The sequence below is a fragment of the Pleurodeles waltl genome, chromosome 2_1, assembly GCF_031143425.1.
Source record: "Pleurodeles waltl isolate 20211129_DDA chromosome 2_1, aPleWal1.hap1.20221129, whole genome shotgun sequence".
Taxonomy (NCBI): Eukaryota; Metazoa; Chordata; class Amphibia; order Caudata; family Salamandridae; genus Pleurodeles; species Pleurodeles waltl.
The window spans coordinates 618,682,162-618,708,349 of record NC_090438.1 but is presented as its reverse complement, the minus strand read 5'-3'; the positions used below and the strand labels follow the sequence as shown (position 1 = coordinate 618,708,349).

At 42.2% G+C, this 26,188-nt stretch overlaps 1 protein-coding gene across 1 annotated transcript in view; it reads right to left on the bottom strand.

Moving 5' to 3' along the window:
* The window catches only part of LOC138259058 (mediator of RNA polymerase II transcription subunit 1-like), a 582,859-nt gene that overhangs the window by 102,990 nt on the left and 453,681 nt on the right, over positions 1-26,188 (bottom strand). Inside the window, exons 13-14 of the mRNA XM_069206503.1 lie at positions 13,017-13,129; positions 11,942-12,140 (exon numbers count right to left, since the gene is read on the bottom strand). Of these exons, the coding sequence (XP_069062604.1) occupies positions 11,942-12,140; positions 13,017-13,129 (312 nt within the window). The remainder of the gene's footprint in view (positions 1-11,941; positions 12,141-13,016; positions 13,130-26,188) is intronic.

The following is a 26,188-nucleotide window of genomic DNA, read 5'->3' as shown; positions in this document are numbered from 1 at the left end:
TTGTTTCACATGGGTACATGCCACATCCACTGTACATCAAAACATTTACAATTTTGGAGACAAATATATCATCAAAGCAACAGCCATTCAATTTGTTGTCTGTTTTTTTCTTTTTTCTACGGTATGTGGCAGACAGTTTAATATTTTGTAATTTATTTTTAAAAAGCCTATTCACTAATTTATATTGAATCAATTTTTTCCCCCAGGATAATTGCACATACAATTAACCTAAACAACTTGGACCATAAGCGGTCTAAATGATCTTCCTACTTCAATTCTTTGCCAATGCACAGTAGCTCAATCAAATTCAAGATTATATGTTCTACGTTTGATCCACCCACAATCCATATCCTTCTGCTGATTTTACACATACATAGGGCTATATTTGTGGCGTCTTCCCCATCCCTGGAACATGCAGATGAGTTGAGCCTCACGGGAGCTGTGATCAAACATTACTTTATTTCTCAGCATACTCTAACACACTGTGCATTGCATCATACTTTTCAATAACCACACCTTAACACCTCCCCATATACTATGTACTTCCTTTTCAGAGTTTGCCCAGAATCACAGGGATTCTAGTGCGCATAACATCAAGATGCTTTGTTAAATAAAAAGGTGGCAGACATCACCAAAATTACATTCCTCGATTAGTTGGCGAGGCGCTCTCACTTGTCTGCTGGATCAGGTGACTAGAGATGATTGAGGTTCACCCTGATCAGGTGATGGCACCATATGCTCATGCTCTTGAGTCGGACCTGCTGGCTGGTTTGCTTCCTGTACAGTTTCAGGACTCAACATGCATTGCAGTAGGTGTTTGAAATGTGATGTGTACAGAACGATGTGCGGTCACCAAATGTCATTTGCACGCCACAACCTGTAAGGGATCAGTAGCAAAAGGAGTCTCCATTTTTCATCTGCATTTCTGCTTAACCAATATCCAGTCTCCATTGTCAAAAACTATCTCCTGGGCATGGGGACGCTGATCTGTGTAGGTTTTCAATTTTCTTTTACTGAGCTGAGTCAGTGTCTTGAATCTTGCCAGTATTCACTGGTAGATCTGGGGTCCATTGAGGTAGTCTTGTTCTGATGGCTCTCCCAAATAGCAAGGTGGCAAGGCTCTCACCAGTTGTGGGGTGAGGAGTTGATCGATAGTCCCTCGGGCCCGACACATGGCTTGGTTCAAATCCATTCCTTCCATGGACACTCGATTAATGACACTCTTGAGGGTGCCCATAAATTGTTTGACTACGCCATTGGTTTGGGGCCAGAGGGGGACACTCTTGGTGTTTGACATTGAGTCAGACGAGAAATTCTTTGAACTCCTTGTTGTTAAAGGGCGGGCCACTATTAAATTTCAAGATTTTGGGGATGTCCCATGTTGCAAAGATGTCACCAAGCCATTCTATGACTTGTCATGGGTTGTTAATGATAGGTCTTCTACAAAAGGTAAATATGAATATTCATCTATGGCTACTATTAGATGGTATCCATTTCCTAAAGTCCCAAAAAAGTCAACTGCAACTCTTTCCCAGGCATGGGCAGGAAGACCAGACATCGTCATTGGGTGTTGTATCGCTTTGGGGAGCAAACCATTGCAAATTAGGCGTGCTATTAGCTCTTTCTAAACTGTCATCGAGCCGAGGGAACCACACTCGATGTATTAGTGCTCTTTTTGTGGGTACAACACCTATGGGCGGCTCCTCCGCCAGCAGCTGCAAATCTTTAAAAATAAAACAATAATAAACAGTGTTTATTATCTTTTTTTTTTAAGGGGCGGCGCCATGGGGGGATGACTGATATGGAGTGAAGTACACAGAGCACTCCCCTCAGTGCGCATGTATGTTTGGCTGGCCGTCAAGGGCCAGCCAAACACACATGCGCACAGTGCTCTCTCCAACTCGGCACTGTGTTGCCGGGCTGGAGAAAGCAGGCCCAGGCTCCCACTCAGTCTTGGACAGCCAAGCTAGGGTGCTCCAGACAATTATAACGCTGCTCTGAGCAGTGTTAGGAGTGGCTACAGGGCAGATTGGAAGCCTGTGCCTGCAGTGTGGTGGTGCGCCTAAGGTAAGTTTTTAAAATGTTTTTATATTTTTTGTTTTGTTCCCCTCGCACCTGGCACTGTACTTTTCCCAGCTGCAAGCAGTGACTGACAACACCACAGTGTTATTCATGGGCCAGCTCAATGACCTGCTGTCTGAGCCTGCCATATATGACAATTCTCAAACCTAGTATCATCAGACCTTTTTGGGTGGTTGCTAACTCATCCTGTACATTTCTGAATTTTTGGAATCCAACGTCATAGGCAAGGGGCCGGGACCTTCCCCTCAGTGATTGCGTGGTAATCAGTTCCTTGATTATGTTCATGTCTTTGTCTGTGGAACCAATCATTGCTGTCACTAATGCAGATAGAGCCCATGGTGTGCTGGAGTTCACAAAGTTGAGATATGCTTCAGCTGTCTGGGCTGTCAAACTGTCATGATGCAGCGGCATTCGTGAAAAGTAATCTGCTGGGTTTTGATCCTTAGACAGTTTTTGTACAATCTCAGTCATATTCTTGTAGTTGTCACCCCCAACTCTCAAAGTGATGGGGCATTATAGGCTTCGGATTTTGAAAAATTGTAAGTAACGCCTGGTGGTCCATTTTGACAGTGAATCGTTTTCTGTAGAGAAAGACATGAACATTTTTGCAAAACACCGCAGCCAGAATCTCCTTCTCCGGCTGAGAGTAAGCATGTTCTGCATCAGACAGGCTTCAACTGGCATAGGCCACAATGTGTTTCGAGGCATCTGGATGTCCATTGTGTTGAGCAAGGATTGCCCCTAGCCCTACCTGCCTATCATCAACCCCATATTTCAGTATGTAACTTGGGTCAAAGTAGGCCATTTACATTGCTTACTCAACCGCATGTCTAATGTCTTTGAAACTCTGGTCACATTCTGGAGACCACTGGAATGGTACATTTCACTTTGCCAAGTCTCTCAATGGGTCACTCACTGTAGCAATATTCCGGATGTATCTTGACCAATAACTGGCCATGTCTAAAAAGGACTGCAGAATGGTGACAACTTTGGCGGTGGGGGACAGGTGGATGATAGTGGTTGCACTCTTTCTAAATCTGGAGTCATCCCCCATTAAAGAATAATTGCCTGAAACATTTTAGTTTGTTTTTTTTAAATTCACAATTTGCGTCATTCAGAGTGGGATCTGCATCAGAGAATAGCTGTCAGACTTGGGAAAGGACTTTGTCATGTTCTTTTAGTGTTCTCCCAAAAAACATTATATCATCACTGTAATTGAAAGCATGCGTAGCAGGTTGGATCACTTGGTTAAAAACATCCTGAAATATTTCAGCAGCCAAAGATACCCCAAAACTCACTCTCATGTATCGGAACAAACCAACGTAAGTTGAAAAGGTACTAATGTACCTGCAGTTCTCCTCTAACTTGAGTTGATGTTATCCTTTAGTCAGGTCGAGACAGGAACATACTTTAGCTCCATTCAATTGCATGATCATGTATGTTGTGCGTGGAGAAGGATTTCTGTCCCTGTCAATGGCTTTGCTTGCCTAGCGCATATCAATGCAAATACACAATGCAATGCTACACCCCTTTTGTGGTACTACTACTATGGGTGAAACCCATGGTGTGGGGCCTGTGGAGCGTTCAATGATGTCATGTTTTAATAGGGCTCCAAACTCTTTTTCCACAGCTTCTTGTAGATGGAAGGCAACTCTGTGGTGTCGCTAAGCAACATGGCAAATGTCTTTACTGGTATGAAGCTGCACTTCCATTTTCTTGAGTTTTCCCAGGCCAAGGAAGAATGATGGGCATCAGCTAATAATCTCTGACTGAACACAGAAGTTGTTGTGTGAGGGATATCAATCCCATGTCAACAACAATAGAAAAACTGAGTAAACATGCACTTAAAGTCCCTTGCAGAACATGATCGGTGGCTCGCACTGTCTTTTTGTGTCACATTGTCTCTAAGAGCGACCCTTGGCTGTGAAATGGCTCCAAAGCAGCCCAAGTATACACCTTCAAGCCTGATAGACATTGTAAAACTTTTCTACTGGCATTATGTTAATCGACATACCACTGTCTAAGATGAAAGTTATTGGATGATCACACTTTCAACTTGATTTTGGGACAGTGTCCAAATTATGTTTCTTGATCTGTTCGGTGAACTTTCTTTAAATTATGATGTTCTTTACAGGTAGCCAACCCCACATGTGCATGCCGCGTCTTGTTGGATATTATCATTGCACATTCATCTTCTTTACTGGTACTTGATAGTGATGTTGAAGAACCTTTGTATGATGAGCCTGATGAATATTGATTTTGCCTGTTTTTACTTATCATAGCTGATGTTGCTTTTCGGTTTTATGGATGTGCCATGAATGCTTCTGGAACATTCTCATGGCCATTTTCTCTTGCTGTTGTGACACACTTGAGTTTTCTTTGGCTAAACACATAGTTATGAAGTGGTTCTCTTTTCCACAACCTTTGCAAACCAATCCTACAGCTGGACATTTACTTTAATGGGTAAATGAAAATCCAAATCAGAAACAGTGTGTTTTCTTTGAAGATGTCAACATGTGTGTCTCGTTTATGTTTGTGCTTGCTTTTCACAGTCAGTGCCGATTCATGGTTTGCTGTTTCTGCTTCCATGTCAGTAGCTTGTCAATCTGCTCATTCTTCTGCCTTCGCAACCATCAGCATTTTTCTAGATTGTCTGTTTCTCTTAGAATGCACCTTCTAAATGAATCTGAAAAGCAGCCATCAATGATTCTGAGCACATGGCTTCTTCGTCAGTGAAGTTGCAGAACTTGCAATGTTTAATAAGTGGATCAAGTCTTTCAACAAACTCATCCATTGTTTCACCAACCTGTTGTCACACTTGGTTGAAGATATACCTCTCATAGTCACCCTTTGGCATTGGATTGAACTTGGTCTGTAATTTATTTTTTAACCTTTGTGTTCAACTGTGCACCAGTCTGTGAGATTTTCTTTATCACTTCCTCTAGTGCATCTATGAAGTCACTGAATGTTTCGATCCACGCAGCCCACAAAGCTCCCTTCTGCTGCCTTTGAGAGCAGGTGCTCTTCAGACAGCTGAGGTAATGATTGGAGTGCACGCCGCCATGTGCTTTCATAGCCCATGACAGTGAGTATGTTTTCTGTTTTCCGTATCTTTGTGATGTGATCATTATTTCTTGCATCTGAATAATTGTTTCGTATTTGATGCACAGCAGAGTGTCTTCGTTGACCACCTCCCCTGCAGTTTGGTGGGCATTTTGAATGTATTCCTTTGCAGAGCCTTCTTTCTCTCCAGGGTCTGTGCCCGGCTGGAGCACGGCTTTGACTCCACATGTGCCAATCACAGACCACTCTATCAATTCTGGGTACACATGGTACGCACAAGCAATTTGCTCTATCGTTGCAAGCTCTGAGGGAGAGCAGTCCTGCCTTCACTGTCACATATGCCCTACTTGTCACCCGTTGTAGCATCCTCCCCCATCCTGGAGCCTGCCGATGAGTTAAGCCACACAGGAGCTGCAATCAAAATTATTTTATTCATCAGCATACACTAACACACAGCGCATTACATCATACTTTCTGTTAAAACACACCATAACACCTCCCTGCACATTGCGTACTCCTTTTTAGAGTCCGCCCAGAGCTACGAGGATTCTATTGCACATGACATCAAGATGCTCTAATATTCACATGCTCAGGGATGGTAGAGCTCACCCAGGAGGGCCCATCTATTTTAAAGCAATGTTCATATTGAAGTGGGGCTGGGAGAGGAAAACAGAGATGGGTGGTCAGTACACCTCACTAAGGAAGTTCCTCAAATGTAGTTTTGTGACACAGAGTTCTAGTCCATTGCCAACTAAGCTACATGCAACTTTGCCTAACTCCATTCTCATGGTGGTCTCTCATCATTCTTAGGCAGCAGGGTTTGCATCATAAGGCCCCAGTTTACTGCCCAGGCCAATAAGTTTCCATTGCTGGCTCCTACCACAATGGCTATATTTTGTGCTTCACTCTATTTAATCAATTCCCTTTCCCATCTCGCCAACTTCAAGGCGGAGTACACTTTGCATAACATGGCTATAGCCGGTTTGGCTAGAAGTAACATCAGATCCACAAACTAGCTTCCAGTCTACATTCCTGATTCCTAGGAAGTAACGCTAATAACATTGTCACCCTCCCAACCTCAGAAAAAACACATCTCCCAGTAATCATTTAGGTTTGTTCTTCTCTTGAACATATGCATTAGGCCAGCTTCCTCAGCCATACATCTCTGACTTTTGTGGGACATTGTTTACATCTTATGACATCTGTATGCATTTCAAGTAGGTGTGCAAAAGGATTGTAGCACTTCAGGATATTGCTTATGGATACGCCAAACACTTGATATACTGGTGTCAATAATCGCTCTATCGTGGTCTTCCTCCCTTTTATTTTTAAGCTTCTACAAAGTATAATCTCTGTATTGTCTTTCTAACATCTACTCATATGTTGCCCATTGTATGCAGTCTTTGGTGCACCCTAGGAACATTCCCACCCGGAAACAATAATATCCTTGCTACACCCCAGAGCAATGTACTCAAGGTAAGCAAGACTATGGGGGTCATTCCGACCCCGGCGGGCAGTGGGCGGCGGAGACCGCCAGAAGACCGCACCGCGGTCAAATGACCGCAGCGGTCATTCTGACTTTCCCGCTGGGCGGGCGGGTGACCGCCAAAAGGCCGCCCGCCCGCCCAGCGGGAAAGCCCCAGCAACGATGATGCGGGCTCCGAATGGAGCCGGCGTGGGTTGCTGGTGTGCGACGGGTGCAGTGGCACCCGTTGCGATTTTCAACCGCCAGGGTCAGAATGACCGCCTATATTTGGTTTTAATGTGTTAGAAGTATGAAGCCTCTCGTGAAGGTCTCCTAGTGTACTCATTTCTACCTCTGGGAACATTACTCTGCTGCCAGTGCGATTTTTTCCACATTCAGATTCCAAATCGGTAAAGTTAAAGCAGATTTAAAATTAATAAAGACTATTTAGTGCAATGAATGGTTTGCAATCAAAACAAATTTGTTCAGCTTTACCAAACTTTGTTTTTGCAGTGTGGTCAAACTAGGCCCAGAGTCCGTGTGGTGTTTCAAACATGACCAGTTTTTCATTTTCTTACTGACTCCACATGCAGAAAAATGTGCACTGAAACGTTATTTAATGTAATGGGCGCTGTAACCCTTCTTACTCTCTAGGAATGGAAATACCATTCTTTGCATGCGCCAAAGGAGGTTTTCCCCTTAAATGTTGCTCTTTCTTCCGTTTTTCTTAGCAGACACCAGTGGGCCTATTCAGCTAATAATTCTATCTTAAATTAAATGCAACTAGATTTGTACTGTCATATCCAATGACATTAGGACAAAATGGGACTAATTATTATTCGTTTAGGTGATGGTGTTAGGTATTGATGCATTTTATTCTGTATTGTGAATTGCTGAGCCTATGTAACATTTTGCCCACCTCAAGCTATCTGAATAATTTTCACTGTGCATTTTCCTATACAATAAGGCTTAATGTAGTGGTAAGCTAGTGTTGCTTTTCTGAGTCCACGACAGCAGACTCGCACTGATTTATGCCATTCTCTAGACTTAAAAAGATGTACATTTCGTTTTTGGGAGACCCGAAGTGAGACCCCCATACTGCATTACGGATTTCTGCAATTTACTTCAGCCTCATGCCAATTCCTTATATAATTCAATGTGGATTTTGAATAATTTTGATAAGAACCGTATTTTGCCTTCTGTAATTAACTTTATTTAATAACCTTTCATGGTTTGAAACTTGTACCTTGCCTCATGAAGGCTTATTTAAATGATTAGGCTATTTGATTTTCTGACAATCTAATCCATGGTGGGGCACGTCTCTTATGTTCCTGATGACACCACCACCCAATCCTGCGCAGGTTCTTTATTTTTAGATTATTTGATAATATAGCCTCAACAGTGGTCACGTGACGTGCCACTTGTGTGTATGATTTTTGCAACATTCTCTGCCAACAGTGCCTACCCCTCATCAACCTCACCTTCTTTTCTTTTCCCGGCCATTGCTGTAACACCTGCTCTACTGCCCAGTCCATCTTCTGTCTGATCGTATAAGGTGTCGGTTTTTTAATCAATCCCCTGGCCCCGCCATCTAGCGGTGACTTTAGATAATACATTTCATGACTTGGTGCTCCAAATACTCTCCCTTTAGTTGTAGTCTGCTATTTGTTCAGCCCAATCCAGTCTCTAGTTGGGCCCCATACCACATTTGCTATCATTGCTTTTATTTCTATAAAGTAGCCTCTCATCCAACACATGGAAATAAATGAAGACATTTCAGAAAACGCATCAGCTTGGTGATGACTAATGTCCCCAAAGTAGACTGGTAAGGTTTTCCAAAAGGCATGTTAATATATGGGGTAGACAAAGTTATCATGATGCTGGCATGAGAGCTGCCAACAGTTCATCAGGATCAACTCTAGTTGAGGTGAATGAGTTTCACAAATTATAAACGAAGGGGACAAGGCTCTCTTTTTCGGAAAAAAACTTGTAGATGTGACCACAGGGCAAGACCGGATATCAGACACAGAGGCGAGATGATGCCTTCCCCTACACTGAGTTTGTAGCCTACTATGTGCACTGGAAAGCACATTTGCCTAAGTTTGTTAACGGCACTATGCAGGTAGGAGACCAGACATTTTGTAGGGCGTTTCCTGATCCCATCATGCTCTTTGGAAATAGACACGTGCCTTGAGGTAATATTTTATAAAAAAATATAAAAACTTAGATCAATAGAACGTTTCTCTTACATGTTCTTATTTTGTGACTAGAGATACGCTGCTTTACATTTAACCACTGCAATATTAAATAGTGAAGGCTGCTCCACAAAAACAAGTTCTATGACACCCTATTCAAACAGACAGGTGGGGCAAATTTTAAGCATGATGGTCTATCAGCCAAACCGTTTCCCAAGTATCCTTGGCAAATGACCTGCTGAATTTTAATTTATCTCCATTAATCACCTGAAACAGCTTAAACCTGTATGATTGGAATGGCTTCAGGGGAAAAAAGATCATGGTGGCAGGTCCACCATGTCATTGCAAAACTGTCAGTATAAATAGAATTTCTGGCAAACGTAAGGGCCTATTCATGGGACCTACATAACAATTCTGTGACATGCAGGTGTTCTGTAGGCTTGGGTGAAAGTGTTATTTTGCTGGAGTAATTTAGGTAATCTTGAGTTACTCTTGTGATACGAAGTTGCAGAAAGTTATGTGATTACACCAGGTATCATCATTTGAGGAAAAATGCCTACACAAGAGAGCAGGAACAGAGGGCAAGCAGCCCCGGATTTTAACTCCATGTTTAAACCCAAGCATATAAAGCCAGAGACACTACAGCACAGCATACAAATGAACACACACTGTAGTAGAGTGAACGTTTGGACTTCTGAGCGGAATATTTTGCAGCCTTCATAAAAGGGGTGGGGAGCAGCAATACTGCCCGGAGGCATGCTGTAAATAATTGCAACTGCGATATGCTGCATAATGTAGCTACTAGAAAGGGGCAGCCCACTGTTGATACCGATTCGGATTCTGCTACTGAAGATCTAAATCCACTGTCCTATCTAGCCCAAGAAGCTTCAAGAGCTGCGTCAGTGCACAGCGTGCAGATAGTACTCCCTATGTTTAAGGAAAGTCGATAAAATAGTTTGTAGAAAGAACAAGGCAACAGTGTTACTGCTGTTACAGAACAAATATATAACCTTTATTCAAGGCTTTTAATAAGTCTAGTTGTTTTTTCTTGCAAATATTGCATCAATGTGTTAACATACTTGACATTGATCACATTAACATTTTTTAAAATGGGCAAACAAAGATTTTCAATTCTGAGGAAAGTTTTCTAATGCTTTCCTCTTCCTCTGCCAACATTCCCCTGCAATATTGGTAGGTGGAGGGACGTCTCCACTTGCAGCTTGACCACTAGTGAGCTGTACAATGAACCCTTCCGTGACAGAGAGGCAATAAGACTTGACGTCTCTTTACTTTCCCACCACCTAATTCAATAGCAGCAACTATCTGTGTTGTTTGAATGTTGCCAAATGCACTCGTTACCTGCTCAAGGCCACGTGCAACATCACCACTACAGTGCCACACTTCAACTTTCTTGTTAACCCTGCACCTTGATAAAGTGGGAGTGGCTTGGGCAGGACTATTAACAGATCTAATCAACTCATCACTTCGTGACATATATATTGAGGATGTCTACACCTATGTGTGACACTTTCCTGTTGCATAACAGAACGTAAGTTTGTAACTGCCTCTTAAGTAATCAAACTTCTCAAAAAGTGTTCTTAGACCTCCCTCATCTGCATTATTGAGTTTATCTAAACTATTTTTTTTAGAACTGATATTTTTGTTAATGATTTACTGACACCTTTCATACTTTTATTTAGTTGGCATTGTACTGGCAACATAGATGACTCTAAACTGTTCCACAGACTCTTCAGGAAACTCTGTAGAGAGTTGGTCTGCTTTGGAATGCACAGGTGGTGACGTGGTAGGTGGTAGCTTATTGCCTTCCCCATTGTGAGATTGAGTTTTCTGAGGTGCCTCTGCTTCCGACTAGCCTTCTGTGTGATGGCACGTCTGTGTTATATAAAAGTAACTGTGCTGATACATAAAGAAATAATGGTATTTTTAAAAGAAAATCAAATATAACATCATAATTATATAAACTTCTAAAGTGTTTTTTCAACATTTACTATGCACATATACTGACTAAAGTCACAATGCATGTTTATATGTATATTTAAATGTGTGCACTACATCTCCCACAATGCAACAGTAAGGACATCAAAAATTACTCTGCAGTCACTTTTGCATGTGTTTTTAATTTTACATTTTAAGTGTAAAGATTATTATTCTTAAACTTACCGTGAGAGGGTGGTGTTGACGTATCATATCAGTTGATCCCACAATGCTCTCAGGCTGGAAGGTGAGCTCCATTAACTCCTCGAGATTTGATGGCTGAGTTGAGGGTCCTCAACCTGTGCCACATGTTCTTGATGTCAAATCATACCATTTTTAAAAATCTCCTCTATGGTACTCTGAGTTACTCCTACAGAACGTGTTTTGTCCGGAATATTTTTTCAATTTTTTGTTCTTTTTAGAGTCTGGCACCGCAAGGAGCTTTTCCCAAAAAGCTCATCAATATGGGCCACACACTTTTCAGTGAGTACTACTTTTCACTGAATTTGATTTTCTTATTTTATTATTCCAACAATATTTCCTGCCTCTTCTCTTGACGTAGTGTCAGTATTTTGAGATTGATGGAACAAATCACTTTTAAAGTTGTCCCTTAAACACTGTCTGCCTTCCTCTGTTTCCCAGGCCCCACAGAGCACGGGTTTCAGTTTTTCCTCATTGTGAGGTCATCATACAGTACACAGAAATGACTCACAATTTGTGAATGCATTCACAATTGACCAATTCGGAATTTGAGAATAAGTATATTGCAAATGCAAATCATACCAAATCTCAAATCAAGAATGTGGCCCTATGATACATAACGAATACAGATTCCCAAACTGCAATTTGGAATTCATCACAATTTGCAAATCAGTATTCTGTAGCTTTGTACATCTGGCTGAATGTGTGCAGCGCAAGATCGGTGTCTACATATGAACCACTAGTTGTGATACCCGACACACTGCTGATAATTTCACAATATAATTGGTATGATAGTTAAATTCACATATACACTAAAGGCAGTCAAATTATCTATTACAATAGTAGAAACTGTGAATACTGAAATAACATTATAGCTTTTTCTAAAGTATTTACCGAATAGGAAAAACATTCCTGAAATGACATGCAGAAAATAACTTACTTGAGTCTGCAACACAATCGGTGACACAGCTGCTGATCAGGTTGTTGTATGCATGTTGGTGTCGCAGAACCTCCAAAACCGGTGAAACGTGCTGTGGGTGTGTGAACGCAATTTTGCTAACAAGTATTCCCATCAAAACGTCGCCTTTCCAACTACAGTTGTTGATGAAGTAGCAATGCTTCTGGCAGCCTGGAAGAGTCTGATGAAGGAAGAAAGTACTTTTCATTGATCATAGAACAAAGTAACAGCATAAATCACATTTGTCCACACACTTCGGAAATAGCTCTTCTGTAGTTATGGCTAAGTTGCTCACTTCATAGGTAAAGCTTTGCCTTGGTGGATCAATCACTTTTGCCCAGTTTGAAGCGTTTGCATGGCAGGTGTCTACTAGGTTGGTCTGAAACTATTGATATGTGAAGAGCCAGGCAGATTAAAAGTAACATTGTCCTTAGAGTCTTGATGTGATGGAAATCAGAGCTGGATACGACGGGAACATCTGCTTTAAACAGAGGTACCAGAAAAGCCAGGCGCTGATAATTTCTTTGATAGACTGTCATCTACATACATATAATAATGTGATCCAACCTGCTGAAGTGAATACATTAAAACATAGGGGACGAGATGGAACCCTGTAATACTCTAATGCCGATTTCTCCCCTCAGTTAGCATTGTAAGGGGATTTAAACTGTTTGACGTTAGTTAAAAAAAAGATTATTCTAACTATTTTTTGCATAGCAGCTTCTGTAATTATGAAATCATCGAGTCTGGCCTTCTAAGATCTCCTACAGAGAAGTGTTTCACTCTTGCAACGCATTCAAATACATAATGAACAGGGTAATTAGCTCTTTCTCTGCTCCTAAATGGTCAGAGTGGAATTATCAATTTGTTTTCTGGATCTTGTGTACTTTGCATCAGCTCAACCCTGACCCTAACAGCCTCAATTAAAAATTAGCTTTTGTCTGAGTGAATTTAAATGTAACAGGTTCATTAAGTGCTAACAATATTCCTCAGCAATAAGTGCGTATAAAAGGAAAAATGGCATTAAAAAGAGGACGAATGTCATTTTACAACTTACCACAAGAAAACGTGTCTTCTCCATCATAGTATTATGATTCACATCCTCAGGAAGAGTGGACTTTACAATCAAATCATAAAGTGGACCAACCTTAGTTCCAGTAACAGGGAAACCTAAAAAAGAGAATTAAAACAATCATTGGCAGTGTCAATGGTCCTGGCTTTACTGTAATGTTGTAGGGCAGTGTGAAGCATTACAAGTAACTAGCAAGGGAATAAATATGTATTTGTATGGAAGCAGGAGCTGTAGCATAATATCTTGGTGTAGTTAAATGGTAAGGTAAGGTGAGAGTTGCACGGTCGAGTAAGACCTACCAAATCCATCTAGGTTAATGACTGCTCTCCTCCCAGCTGTGCTGCTACCAGAGAACTATAACAAATTATCCAATCATCTAAGACACTTTAAGAGCAATCCAGTGACGTGTGAGCCCATAAAGTTAAAGCACAGGCAGTTGGATAAATAAACAAAATTATCACAGCTGCTTAGGGGGAAAGCACTATTTATGTGTGAAGCACACAACGTCTGCCCAATCAAAACATGAACTCCTGGCTCACAACGTGTGGGCGGAATCAAAGCCTCTCTCTAGTCATGCTTACATAACTGTCTGGGTTCCGTTATGCTGTCAAGCCAAGCCATAAAAAGCAACTATACACATGAGTTCACATTTGTTTTCAACATTCTTCGAATAATTCATCTGTGGTGCACTGCAATAAATAAAAACATTTTTGTACCACATACAAGTATACATTTACAATGGTTGAAGTAAAAGCTATTTTGGCTAGAGTCCACAGAGGATACACACATCACAGACAGGACGTGGGATGAAGGCAAGGTGAATAGACCCTATACATAACTATGTCTAGTGAAGGGCAAATAAAGTGAATTACATTGTTTCAGTGGATTGTTTAAAACCAAGTCCTTTGTTGTCTCTTTTGTAAATATTCAACTATTGGAAGGAAAAGGATGACAATGTGTAGCCAGAGTCTGTACAGCTCACTTCTTGTTTTGATAAATTTTTCCAGATGCCCTGTTTTCACTGGTTATTTGCTCAATCTTTGTGTGGATAAAAAAAAACAAGGCTTCAATTGGAACCTGAGGTTTTTATGCTAAAGGTCTTACCCTATCAAAGGCTCCACAAGGCTTTCGAATCATTATTTCCCCCCAGCTGATAACATTTTCAAAGTCCCAAACCTCTTACTCTAACTCCTTTGAAAGTTTTTCAGATCAATTTGCAAAACTGGTCTCGGGTCTCACCACTCCATTATACCATGCCAAAGATGTAATTCAGAGGGCTTCCCTGAAATGGGCTGATGCATTGCCCTTTAATGTATGCCTGAATGGGTGGAAGAAAATGTGAATGACTCGAACCACAGACTAAAGGATGAAGTCTGACTGAAACCCCTATAAGTAACTGTAGTCAATCAGCCTGGCATTGGATGCAAGCCTCCTGCCTCTGAGAAAGAGGAAGGAAGGAAGGAAGGAAGGAAAGAAAGAAGGAAAGTTACCAGAAGGAAGAAAGAAGGAACAGGAGCAGAAGGAAGGAGGAAAGTGGCCAGAAAGAAGAAAAGCAAAACAGAAAGCTAGAAAAAGCAAGCAAAAAAAGAATGACAGAAAGATGGCAGATGAGAAAAAAGGTAAGAAAGAAGTTAGGAAAGAAAGAACAAAAGAAAAGAACAAAAGAAAGACAGGGAAGGAAAAAGAAGGAATGAAAGAAGGAAATAAAGGAGGAATGATGAAAAGAAAGAAGGAAGGAAAGAGATAATGAAAGGAGAAGCAATGAAAAAGGAAGAAGGGGAGAGAAAGAAGGAAAGTAAGAATGAAGTAAAGACAGTAGTAAAATAAAGAAAGACAGAAAAAGTAAAAAGAGGATATCTTAATAGAGAACAGTTGCAAAAACAGTTTCAAATGGACTCAATCTGTTATGCTGTGAAATACCAGCAGTCAGAAAAGCAAAACACTCCAACAAGAATTTACAACAGCATTAGCTGGAAATGGGATCTTATCAGGTTGGAATGTACCCACCAGAATTGTCCTGCCATTAAATCAGTCTCCAAACACAAAGGCAAACTTAAAGTAATTACAAAGTAAAAACAAAAACATTGGAGCTGAAGGGCACTAGCTTGTATGTGAATGTGCTTCTTGTGAAAGAGCAAAAAGCAGTCACTCAAACTGAAGTTAACTAGTGGCTGACGTAGGCTGGCCCACTACCCCATGCTGTGTTCTGTAGTGGTCGGAAGCAGAATGTGAATGACACAACAGGCCAATGGGTGTATTTTATTAAAATCAAAATGACTTGGCTGATGTGGGACCTAAAACCACAGTGGCTGAAACATTGACATTGTGAAGATAAAAATATTCAAGACAGCAAGGGAAAAGAAGCAATACAAATAAGGTGATAACTAATAAGTATAGTTTCAAATTAAAAAAATATAGATTCACGACAAATCACCATAATAATGGCATTTAGTTCAGTTCAGCAATGAGCAGTAGTTGGAAAGTGACTAAGTAATTAGGTTAAACCTTTATCTGTTTTCACCCTGCTTCTTGCTCTGCATGCTGGTGCTACATATATAGACTGTAATCTAGTTATGTAATCCTTCCATCATGTTACAGTATTTAAACCAGCAGTCTATAATAGACAGGTTGTGTTTGTGTCATATTTTTGTGATGTGGACACCAAACCGAACAGAAAAGCCTTGCATCAGTATGCTAATTCTTAGTTTAACCTCTTGTGTGCCGAGGACGGTATGGTTCCATTCTCCACCACAGTGGGTGTGTGCGGAAGATGGGACTGTGCTGTCCTTGCATCTACCTATTGGGAAGAGCTTGCGCTCCCTCATGGGCTGGCCATTTGGCTCCCCAACCAGGGATGGCAGCGGGAGAACTTCCGCTGCCACCAGACTCCCTCTTTGGCATCTGATGTCAAGCGCACTGACATCATCAGGAGCTGCCAAAGATGCGCTGGAAGCAATTTGGCTTCCAGTGCATTTGGGAGATGAACCCATGGCTGGAACATGCTCCTCCCGGGAAAGGAAGCGTTTTACCTTTTCCCATATGTCTGTTTTTCTTGGATTCCTGCTCCATGAAAATGGTTGTGGCGGAGATCGTGGACCAGGAATCCAGAATCACAATATCACTAGACATCAGTAATGTTGTTTTGTTTGAGAAGTAGCCCCTTGAGCAAGGGTCGCTTCTCTGGTGGTAGTTACAATTTGTCCATGTATCAGCCCCCCAGGGTTAGAATGGCGATTTTTTTCTGCTGGCCTGCCTGCGCTTGTGGGTGAGGGAGGGGGAAGAGGTTAAGAGCTGAAACTCACTAGACACCAGAGGTCTTGCTTTTAGGCAAATCTTTGGCAGTGATACCTAAATAAAGAGTCGATCCTCTGGGGACATTACCCATCTGTGTGTTCCCCCCTCGACCATTGGCTAGTTTGGATTTTTTTTTTTTTTTGGCCGATCTGCCTCTCATTTGTCAAGTTATTTTTATTTGTTAAGGATTATGACTAGCTGCAGGATTACCACTCAGCAGGTTGTTGGAATCTTCCCCTGAGCATGATTATGAGACTGACTCTGCATCTAAGGCAGAGGAGGAAGTGCAAGATTCTGGCAGTAAATTTTCAATCCGAGCGGAATCATCTGATGATGAAGCCACTCTTAGTGTGGAGGAAGTGCCTCTTTTAGAGGAGGACACTGATGTGCCGATAGTGCAGCAAGAGGCATCTGGATTGCAGCCTGGGGCTGAAAGGCTTCCCATTGGAAGAGATGAGCTCTGGCTTGCCCCAGAAATGGTGCAGCCAGTGTTGCCTATCTTTAGTGGTGTCACAGGGTGTAGAGTCAATACTGAAAACATTTTGCCTATAACTTTCTTTCAGTTGTTTATGGACAATGTATTTTAGGATGAGATTAACCAGACTAAACTGTATTCTGAACAGTATTTGAGAAACAGTGCCAGACTTAAGCCCCACTCTAGAGGTAGCCGGTGGACTCCCACAAATCTGGATGAGTTGAAGAAATTGTTGACTCTCCTTCCACACTCCCGCCAGACAACTTCGCTCCATCGACCATGACCTCGCTAAAGTCCCCCGCATCCGGAAAACCACAGCCGGAAGATCCTTCACCCACATCGCCACCAAGACCTGGAACACCTTCCCCATCCACTCCAGGCAATCCCCCATCCAGTCACAGTTCAGGAAGGACCTCAAGACCTGGCTCTTCGACTGATCCTCAGCACCCCTCTCCCACCTCCCCCAGTGCCTTGAGACCCTCACGGGTGAATAGCCACGCTCTACAAATCCCTGATTGATTAACTTTTTTGATGGGCTTCATAAGGAAGCCATCTCTGACTTAATATTGATCTTGGCTATATTTCCTGCAACCATGAGTCGTGATTGGTATTTACTTCTTCTTTGAATGCTGCATTTTGTTGATAATGCTTCAGCTTTGCCATGAGATCACACTGATTGTGACATGTCTTTTTAAGATTTGGCCAGTCCATGATCACTTTGTAGATCGATTTTCAGAGATCTGTGGTCCAGGGAAAGAAATAGCTGTGGATGAATCTTTGGTCCTGTTCAAGGGCCGTTTAGTTTTTAGACAGCACATTCCCAGCAAGAGGGTATGTAATGCAATTAGGATGCATATGCTGTCAGAGTAGTACTTGATATGTCTACGATTTCAGTGTGTACACTGGTAGGGATTCCAATATTGACCCCGCCCCCCCTCCATTTGTCTGTCCACTGTTGGAGTTAGTGAGAAAATTGTGTGGAAACTTGGTAGAGGACTTTTTAACAAAGGTCACCATTTAGATGTTGATAAGTTCTACACTAGTGTGCAATTGTTCAGGGAATTGTTCAAAGTGGACGTTGTTACTTGTGGCACAATCTGCTTTAACCCTTAAGGTTACCCAAAACAGCTAGTTTGTAAAAGCTTTAGAGGGGACAGTGAAGTGTCTTGCATAGTGATGAAAGTCTATCTGTGAAATTTTCAGACAGGAGAGCTGTTTAGATGCTGAAAACCATCCATGATGAAAGTACTTCACCAGTTACTGTTTGGGTCAGATTGCTGAAGTATGCAAGCCTGTGTGCATTTTAGACTACAATAGGGACATCGGTGGTGACGATAGAGTAGATCAGAGTTTGGAACCTTACACTGCTGTTCATAAGGCTTACATTTGGTTTAAGAAGTCAGCTATCCATTTACCATTTATTCCATTTATCAACCTTCAATACTTTTGTTGTATTCAAGGATTGATCTCCAGAGTCAAAGATGACATTTGTTCAGTTTCAGCACTTTGTGATAGACAGCCTTGTTGTAGTGGAACAGGCAACAGTTCCTAGAGTTGGAGTGGTATAGGATATGGCTAGATTGAAAGATCGCCACTTTACCGATCACATTCCTCCCATGCCCAAAAAAGACTTTCCCAGTAGGAGTATAGCCTGTATCCGCAGAGGTCTATGGAAGGAAAGTCATATGTACTGCACCAATTGTCTTTCTAAACCTGGGCTATGTGTGTCCACATGTTTTAAATTGTACCACAACAGAGTTATTGGGAGCAACCATGAGCTTCAAAGTAAACTGACTAGTCTGTATTGTTTTATTTTGTTCAGATTTAACTGTTGGCATTAGTGTGATGTGTAACTGTTGTGTTTGTAGGGATAGTTTTTCATCTACTTCTAATTGGTTTGTAAATGTGATGGTTTGTGTGACTGGACCAGTGCTTGGTGGGAGGTGTGCATGGACTGGTGCTTGGCGGGTGGAGTGCATGGACTGGTGCTTGGCTGGCAGTGTGTATGAACTGGCATTTGACTGGCGGCGTGTGAGTAGTGACTTGCTGCTGGTCATTACAGATACTGCTAGCCAAATGCTAGTTGACACACTCCATCAGCTGGTGTGATTGGTGTGTCAGGCATGTGGGCGTATGAAAGTGATGGGCCCTTGGATGGCATTGTCTGTGGATGTGAGCACTGTAATGTGCTGGGCCTGCGGCTGGCAGTGTGAATGGTATTGTATGTGTCACATATGAAAGGTGTGGGAATTACCTCCAAAGCGGTTGGTGCCTTGACGGGGCTTTACAGCTTACGAGCTGAGTCTCATTTGTTCAGTTTTTGATTTTTCAAATATTAACAGTACATTTCATTTTTATGAAATCTCTTGTTAATAAAATTTTACATTCTAAATATTCACTAACCCTCGTTCCAAATCCAACCAGTGTATGTGTGTACTTGAGAAATAGATGGTTGTGAAATAATATTTGTAATTTTGTCTTTCCTTGCCAGGGTGTACATGGTCTCTACATTGTCTGTTAATGTGAGTGTTCTAATGTGCTGGGCCCACAGCTGGCAGTGTGAATGGTCTTGTGTGTCAGGGTAAAAGGTGTGTGAATGGCTTATAAAGCAGTTGGTATCTTGTCACAGCTTCTCAGCTCACTAGCTGCGAGTCATTGGCTCAGTTTTTTGACCTTTCAATTATTAACAGTGCATTTCATTTTTTTGAAATCTCTTGTTAATAACATTTTACATTTTGAACCTTCACTGACCCTGGTGGCAAATCCAACCAGTATGTGTACTTGAGGAATAGATGGTTGTGAAGTAATATTTGTCTTTTCTTTCTTTCTCTGTCAGGGTGTACATTGTCTCTAGGGAAATATACCAACTCTAGATATTTTCATAATCTACACACCCAGGGGAGTACAGGGTGGTGTGCCTTTTGTGGATCCCAAAAGGTTGTTTCACCCACAATGCCCTGTGAGCCTCAAAATGTGACTTAAAACACATATTTTTCTTGCATTTTTGTGTCATGTTCGCCCAGAATCAGGAAATCACAATATTCTTACCACCCAGCGTTTCCCCACTTCTCCCAATAAAATTACTGCCCCACCTGTGTGGCTGGGTATAGTGCCTGCGACAGGAACTGATCAAGCTAACATGATAGGGGGCCCTCTCGAGGATCAACGAATGACAACAGTTGTACTCATCCTTAAGCAGGGCCAGAAGACTGTGGCTCATAGAGGCCTATCTTATTACTTAACTTTGAAGCAAAGGACCTGGCAAAGGCTTTGGTTACTAGGTTAAGAGCAGTCATTTCCAAGATAGTACACCTGGACCAGTCAGGATTCATGCCGCAGAGGGTGACAAGACTAAACATTCTTTGCCTCTATGGCATCTTACATACAACTAAGGATCCAAGATATAGGGAAGCAGTGCTATTATCACTGGATGCCAAAATGATGTTCAACAGTGTGGAATGGTCCTATTTGCTTTACTAACCAGGTTTGGCTTTGGCCCTCAGTTTCTCTGATGGGTCAAACGTTTGTGCAAAGACTTGCTGGCCCTAGTACATGTCAACAGCACCATGTTGCAGTATTTTGCTTTGCAGAAGAGCACAAGACAGGGATGCCTGCTATACCCCATGATTTTTGCATTGGCTCTTAAGCCCTTGGCTATCTGGGTTCGGCAGGACCCACTTATATGGGGCATTCCTGTAGGCCAGGAATGGGACAAAAGAAAATCCCTGTATGTGGATGATGTGCTGTTATATGTGACTGAACCTGAGCTTTCGATAGACTGGATCCTCCATATTTTTGGTATCTTCAGAGAGTATTCAGGGCACCGTATCAATTGGAGAGAAGTCGCTGGTCTTACCATTGATGGGGTATACGCTGCAGCTACCTCATCAGTGCAGTGCACTGCTGGTGACTCAAGGCTTGAAATACTTGGGCATTTGTATTACCAGAGATCCCGGTGTGTTTCTAGACAGGAATCTGCTTCCACAGTTGGAGTCTTTGCTGGGATACCCCACACTGGCGGACATTCCCGCTGACCATAATGGGGCGAGCAATACTTTTTAAAATGACCACCCTTACGACATTGCTTTATATATTACAAAATATACCATATAGGATCCTCCTGGTTTACTTTTATGAATGAATCACAAATACATCAGCTACTTTGGGATGGGGGCACCTTGTGCATTACCTTACTCAAGCTACAAACGGACATATGAGGGCGGAATTGCAGTCCCAAATATAATGCAATACTATTGGGCCACCCAACTGGTGACGGTCAATGACTGTATGTGCAGACAGAGCAGAACCGGCTTACAGAGTCAACAGGATAGCAATGGGTCCTGGGAAGTACTTGGCTACCCTGTATCAAAAACAGTTGGCGTGGGCCCTGCATTCACACACCCAAACGCTAGTGAGGGTATGGAGGGAGGCCACCCGATTACTCAGTTGGGAAGGTAGATTCACAAAACTCACCCCACTGTGGGATAGTGATCTGATGAGGGAAGTGCGCTGTTTACAGGGCTTTAGGAGATGGACCTTCATTGGAAATGAGCTATTGGGTGATATCTGGAAGGGCCAGGCCTATATAACATTTGAAGACCTGCAGGAAGAATTTGACATCAGTGGCTGAGAAATTCTGCTATTTGCAATTAGGGCACATGCTGCAATGCCACATTGTAGTGGGGGAACAATTACATCCAGCGACCCCACTGAGGGACAAGTTGTTGGTAGAACCTATGCAGGAGAGAGCAATCTCCCTTATATACAGACAATTAATAGGCAACTCACCAGACCCACTGGTGATCTTGAGGGCAACATGGGAGTGGGATTATAGGCTCGCTTGAAGATGAGGAGTGGAGTGAAGTGATACAGAGTCCCAGGGAAGTGGCAATACGCACCCAGCTTGGGCTGGTTCAACTAAAGATTCTACATAGAACACACTACTCTTGCACACTACTGTACCGTACAGAAAGAGCTCCATCCCCAGTTGTGTCTTAGAGGCTGTGAACAGGAGGGGACCTTCTTCCATATCCTATGGAGCTGTCCCAACATCAGACAATACTAGGAAAAGGTCATAGGAGTCATGATCAGGGTCTCTGGGCCGGAGGTCCCATTGGAAGCAAAAGGGATTCTGTTAAATACAGTTGAGGAGGTACAATGGCCCAGGTATCAAAGAATTTGGTTAGTACTGGCAGGAGCAGTGCTGAAGCGTAATGTGGCAAGGGTCTGGGGTTTCACCGTTCTGCAGCAGGTGACAGACTGGGAACAAGATTTAAACTGGTGCCAAAGAGCAGAACATGTGCATGCCAGTAGGGGCTGCCCATGATTCTAAGGGGGGATGGAACACCTTTTGGAAAGGGAGGTGACCTTTCTGAGATTGTACCAGTGTGCATTGTGACTGTTGAGTTGTCTCTCAGGAGAGGGGAGACAGACTGCACTATGTGCTGAGGTGTAAATTACTAACCCACAATGATTATATGTGTCACATGGGGAAACATTATCTCACGCATTATTCTGATGTACTACTGTTGTTTGAGTGATTCTTTAATAAAAAAAAAAAAAGAGTTTAAAAAAACAGAAACTAACATCAGTGGGGGTCCTCACAAAGGGAACCACCTTGACCTTGGTTTTATTTGTTCTGGTGCTGGCACTAGACCCAGCCACACAAGTGTGGTAACATTTTTATCCAAAGCCTTAGCTTGGTGGAGGTCTTGGCCTAGTTGCATGGCCTCATGTCAAGCTACTTTTTTTCTGCATTTAATAAAATTTCTTAGAGAATTAAATTGTGATTTTCCACAGTGCTGACCTAATGTGCTTGTAGTTAAAAGTCTTTCTCATGAAAACTGTTTGCTAGAAGATGCTCCTGCGGAATGCAACAGTGTAATTGTAACATGTGTAAGATTGACTTTCTCAGGAGAAGAACAATGACCATACTGACTGGAGTAAAAGCTGCAACAATATTGTTACTTGATGAGCCGGATGGATGAGAACAGTATAAGAGAAGCCAATCATCGACATGTGAAACATGTACTAGTAGAAATGTAGATTTGAAGTTTTAGTTTTGTTGGACAAAGTGTGAACATGTGATTCCTTGACGAATAGGGACTTGGGAAGTAGTTTTAGGAAATCTACCAGCGGGACTGCACTGAGAAGAAGACAGCATTTAGCACTTTTGCATTTGCCGTTTGCCATTGTGTATTTGCCTTTTGCCCAAGCTCATTTCTTTCCCATTTTTCATCTTGAGAAGAGATGTGCTAAACTTTAATGCTTAAAAGACACTGCCTTTTCTGACCTTTGATCCTGAAGCCCTGCTGACCAGACTGATGTCCTGAGGAAGAAGACTGACACTGCTTGCTGATCCATACTGAGGATTGGTATACTAATTGTAATGATGTTTGCTATGTCTATTTGCTTTTGTTTCTAGGTACCAACCGCAATATTTTGATAGAGCCATAGTTAAATGTTTTCCAAATTTGTGTTGACTAAATTGTTTTGCATGAAGCCCAACATGCTTATTCTAATCTGATGTTAGTAAGTGAGCTCACTAATGAAGTTCGCTATATGAAATAACATTTTAGGTGTTTTCTTTGCTGAAACTAAATGTATTCAATATTGTTTTCTCAGTTATTCTTGCTATTAATTTGCACTGTAATAACAGAAAGTGTAGCAGCTCAAGCCTTGATTAGATTGCGTATCTTTAGATGCTTTGGCAGGCCTTTGTTATTTCTGTATGTTTATCATTTAATTTTGAGATTAATTTATGTGACATTAGCATTGTTAATAGACATTAGCATTGTTAATATAGGGAAATAAATATTCTAACTTTTACATAAAGGTGTGGTTATTCAAGACAACAAGGTCATGGTGCGTCAATTACAGACTCCAATTAATTACTAATCTTATTAATTATCGTTGATAATTGATGTTAATAGTTGAAAGTTGGTTATTGATTTGTGATGGTACGGGACCTATATGGTGGGAACATCTCAAGCGTTGGTCAAGAGATTCATTGACCTATTCACATCCCCTTGTAAGTTTACCTATTAAGGTCTGACGCACTAACACCGGGTTGAAGGAAGTATGTTGCTCACTGCGGATTCTAGATCTTTCCAATCACAGAAATGGGAAGAAAATTTGTTTTTTAGTCAAAGTTCGAGGTTTGCAAAGGATTCTGGGTAACTAAACGTGATGAAAGCCACACAGGTGAGCTCACCCTGGATACCCCTAGGTGTCTAATTTTCAAAAATGTACAGGTTGGCTAGGTTTCCCTAGGAGCCAGCTAAGCTGCTGGGGTTCAAAATCTAGAGCAAGCCACATTGGAAAAAGAGGGTCAGTTTTGGGTGGAAAATGGGCTGCATCCATGTTGCATTTTGGGCAGTTTCCTGTTGTGGAATCTAAGTCTATGCACACAAGTGAGGTACCATTTAAAAAAAAACATTTTTTAAATAAATCGGGAGACTTGTGGCAATGCTGGGTGGATGGAAGATTGTGGCTCCCATGGGTTCTAGAACTTTCCATTGCAGGAATATGAAAATGTGTTTTTAGTCAAATTTTGAGATTTACGGGGGATTCTGGGTAACTAAATGTGGTAGGAACCACATAAGTTAGCTCACTCTGGATACTTTTAGGTGTATAGGTTGACTAGATTTCACTAGATGGCAGCTGAGCTAGGGTCCAAAACCTATAAAAATGCGCTGCCTCCATGTTATGTGCTGTTTTCTGTCACGGGCACTAGGTCTACCCACACAAATGAGGTATTTTTTTTTTTTTTTTTTTTTTTTTTTTTTTAAATCAGTAGACTTTGGGAAGCATGTTATAGTAAAACTTTTTTGTTGGACTTTTGCTTATGCAGGGTCATCCCCAGTCTTTTTGCCTCCTGCCTCCTATTTTTTTCTGACCCGTCGCTGTTGGCTTTTGAACTCTGAGCACTTTCCCACTGCTAACCAGTGCTAAAGTGCATATGCTCTCCGTGTAAATTGTATGTAATTGGTTTATCCATGATTGGCATATTTGTTTTACTGTTAAGTCCCTAGTAAAGTGCACTAGAGGTGCCCAGGGCCTGTAAATCAAATGCTACTAGTGGGCCTGCAGCACTGGTTGTGCCACCCACATAAGTAGCTCTGTAATCTTGTCTCAGACCTGCCACTGCAGTGTCTGTGTGTGAATTTTTACACTGTAAATTCGACTTGGCAAGTGTACCCACTTGCCAGGCCTAAACCTTCCCTTTTCTTACATGTAAGGCACCCCTAAGGTAGGCCCTAGGTAGCCCCAAGGGCAGGGTGCAGTGTATGGATAAGGTAGGACATATAGTAATGTGGTTTATATGTCCTGACAGTGACATACTGCTAAATTCGTTTTTCACTGTTGCAAAGACTGTCTCTCTCATAGGATAATATGGGGGCTACCTTTAAATATGATTAAAGCGTAGATTCCCCTAGAGAGTAGATGGACATGTGGAGTTTGGGGTCCCTGAACTCACAATTTAAAAATACATCTTTTAGTAAAGTTGATTTTAAGATTGTGCGTTTGAAATGCCACTTTTAGAAAGTGAGCATTTTCTTGCTTAAACCATTCTGTGACTCTGCCTTGTTTGTGGATTCCCTGTCTGGGTCAGTTTGACAGTTGGGTTGTTTTTCACCTCACACCAGACAGTGACACAAAGGGAGCTGGGGTGTAACCTGCATTTCCTGATTAGCCATCTCTGCTAGGAGGGAGGGGTGGAGTGGTCACTCTCATCTGAAAGGACTGTGCCTGCCTCTAACAATGCCGGCTCCAACCCCCTGGTGTGTGTCTGAGGCCTTGCCTGGGCAAGGCAGGATTTCACAAGTAGGTGTGAGTCCCCTTTGAAGAAAGGTGACTTCAAAGACTAAAATGGGTATAAGAAGGGCACCCAAATCTACAGACTTTAGAAACACTTCTGGAATCAAGAGGAACCTCTGCCTGGAGACGAGCTGTTAGCTGAGGAGGAAGTGCTGCCCTGCCTGTGACTGTGCTTTGTGGAGCTTTCCTGCAGTGCTGCTTCTGCCAGAGTAAGAGGGCAAAGACTGGACTTTGTGTGCCTTCCATCTTGAGAAGAAATCTCCAAGGGCTTGATCTAGAGCTTGCCTCCTGTTGTTTGAAGTCTCAGGGACAGCAAAGACTTCTCTCTGCCAGCACCTGGAGCCTCTGGAGAGACTCCTACTCTGCCCTGTGGTGCCCATCCAGTTCCTGGGACCCTGAAAGGAGAAGCTGGCAGCCTAAAGACAAGAAAATCCACGCACAGAGCACCGTGCGGGGAAAAGATCGACGCGAATCCGATCGGCGGCTGAAAAACGACGCGCCGCCAGCTCCGCGGCTGAGAAACGACGCTCGCAGGAAACGCGACCGAAGAATCGACGCACGGAGCAGG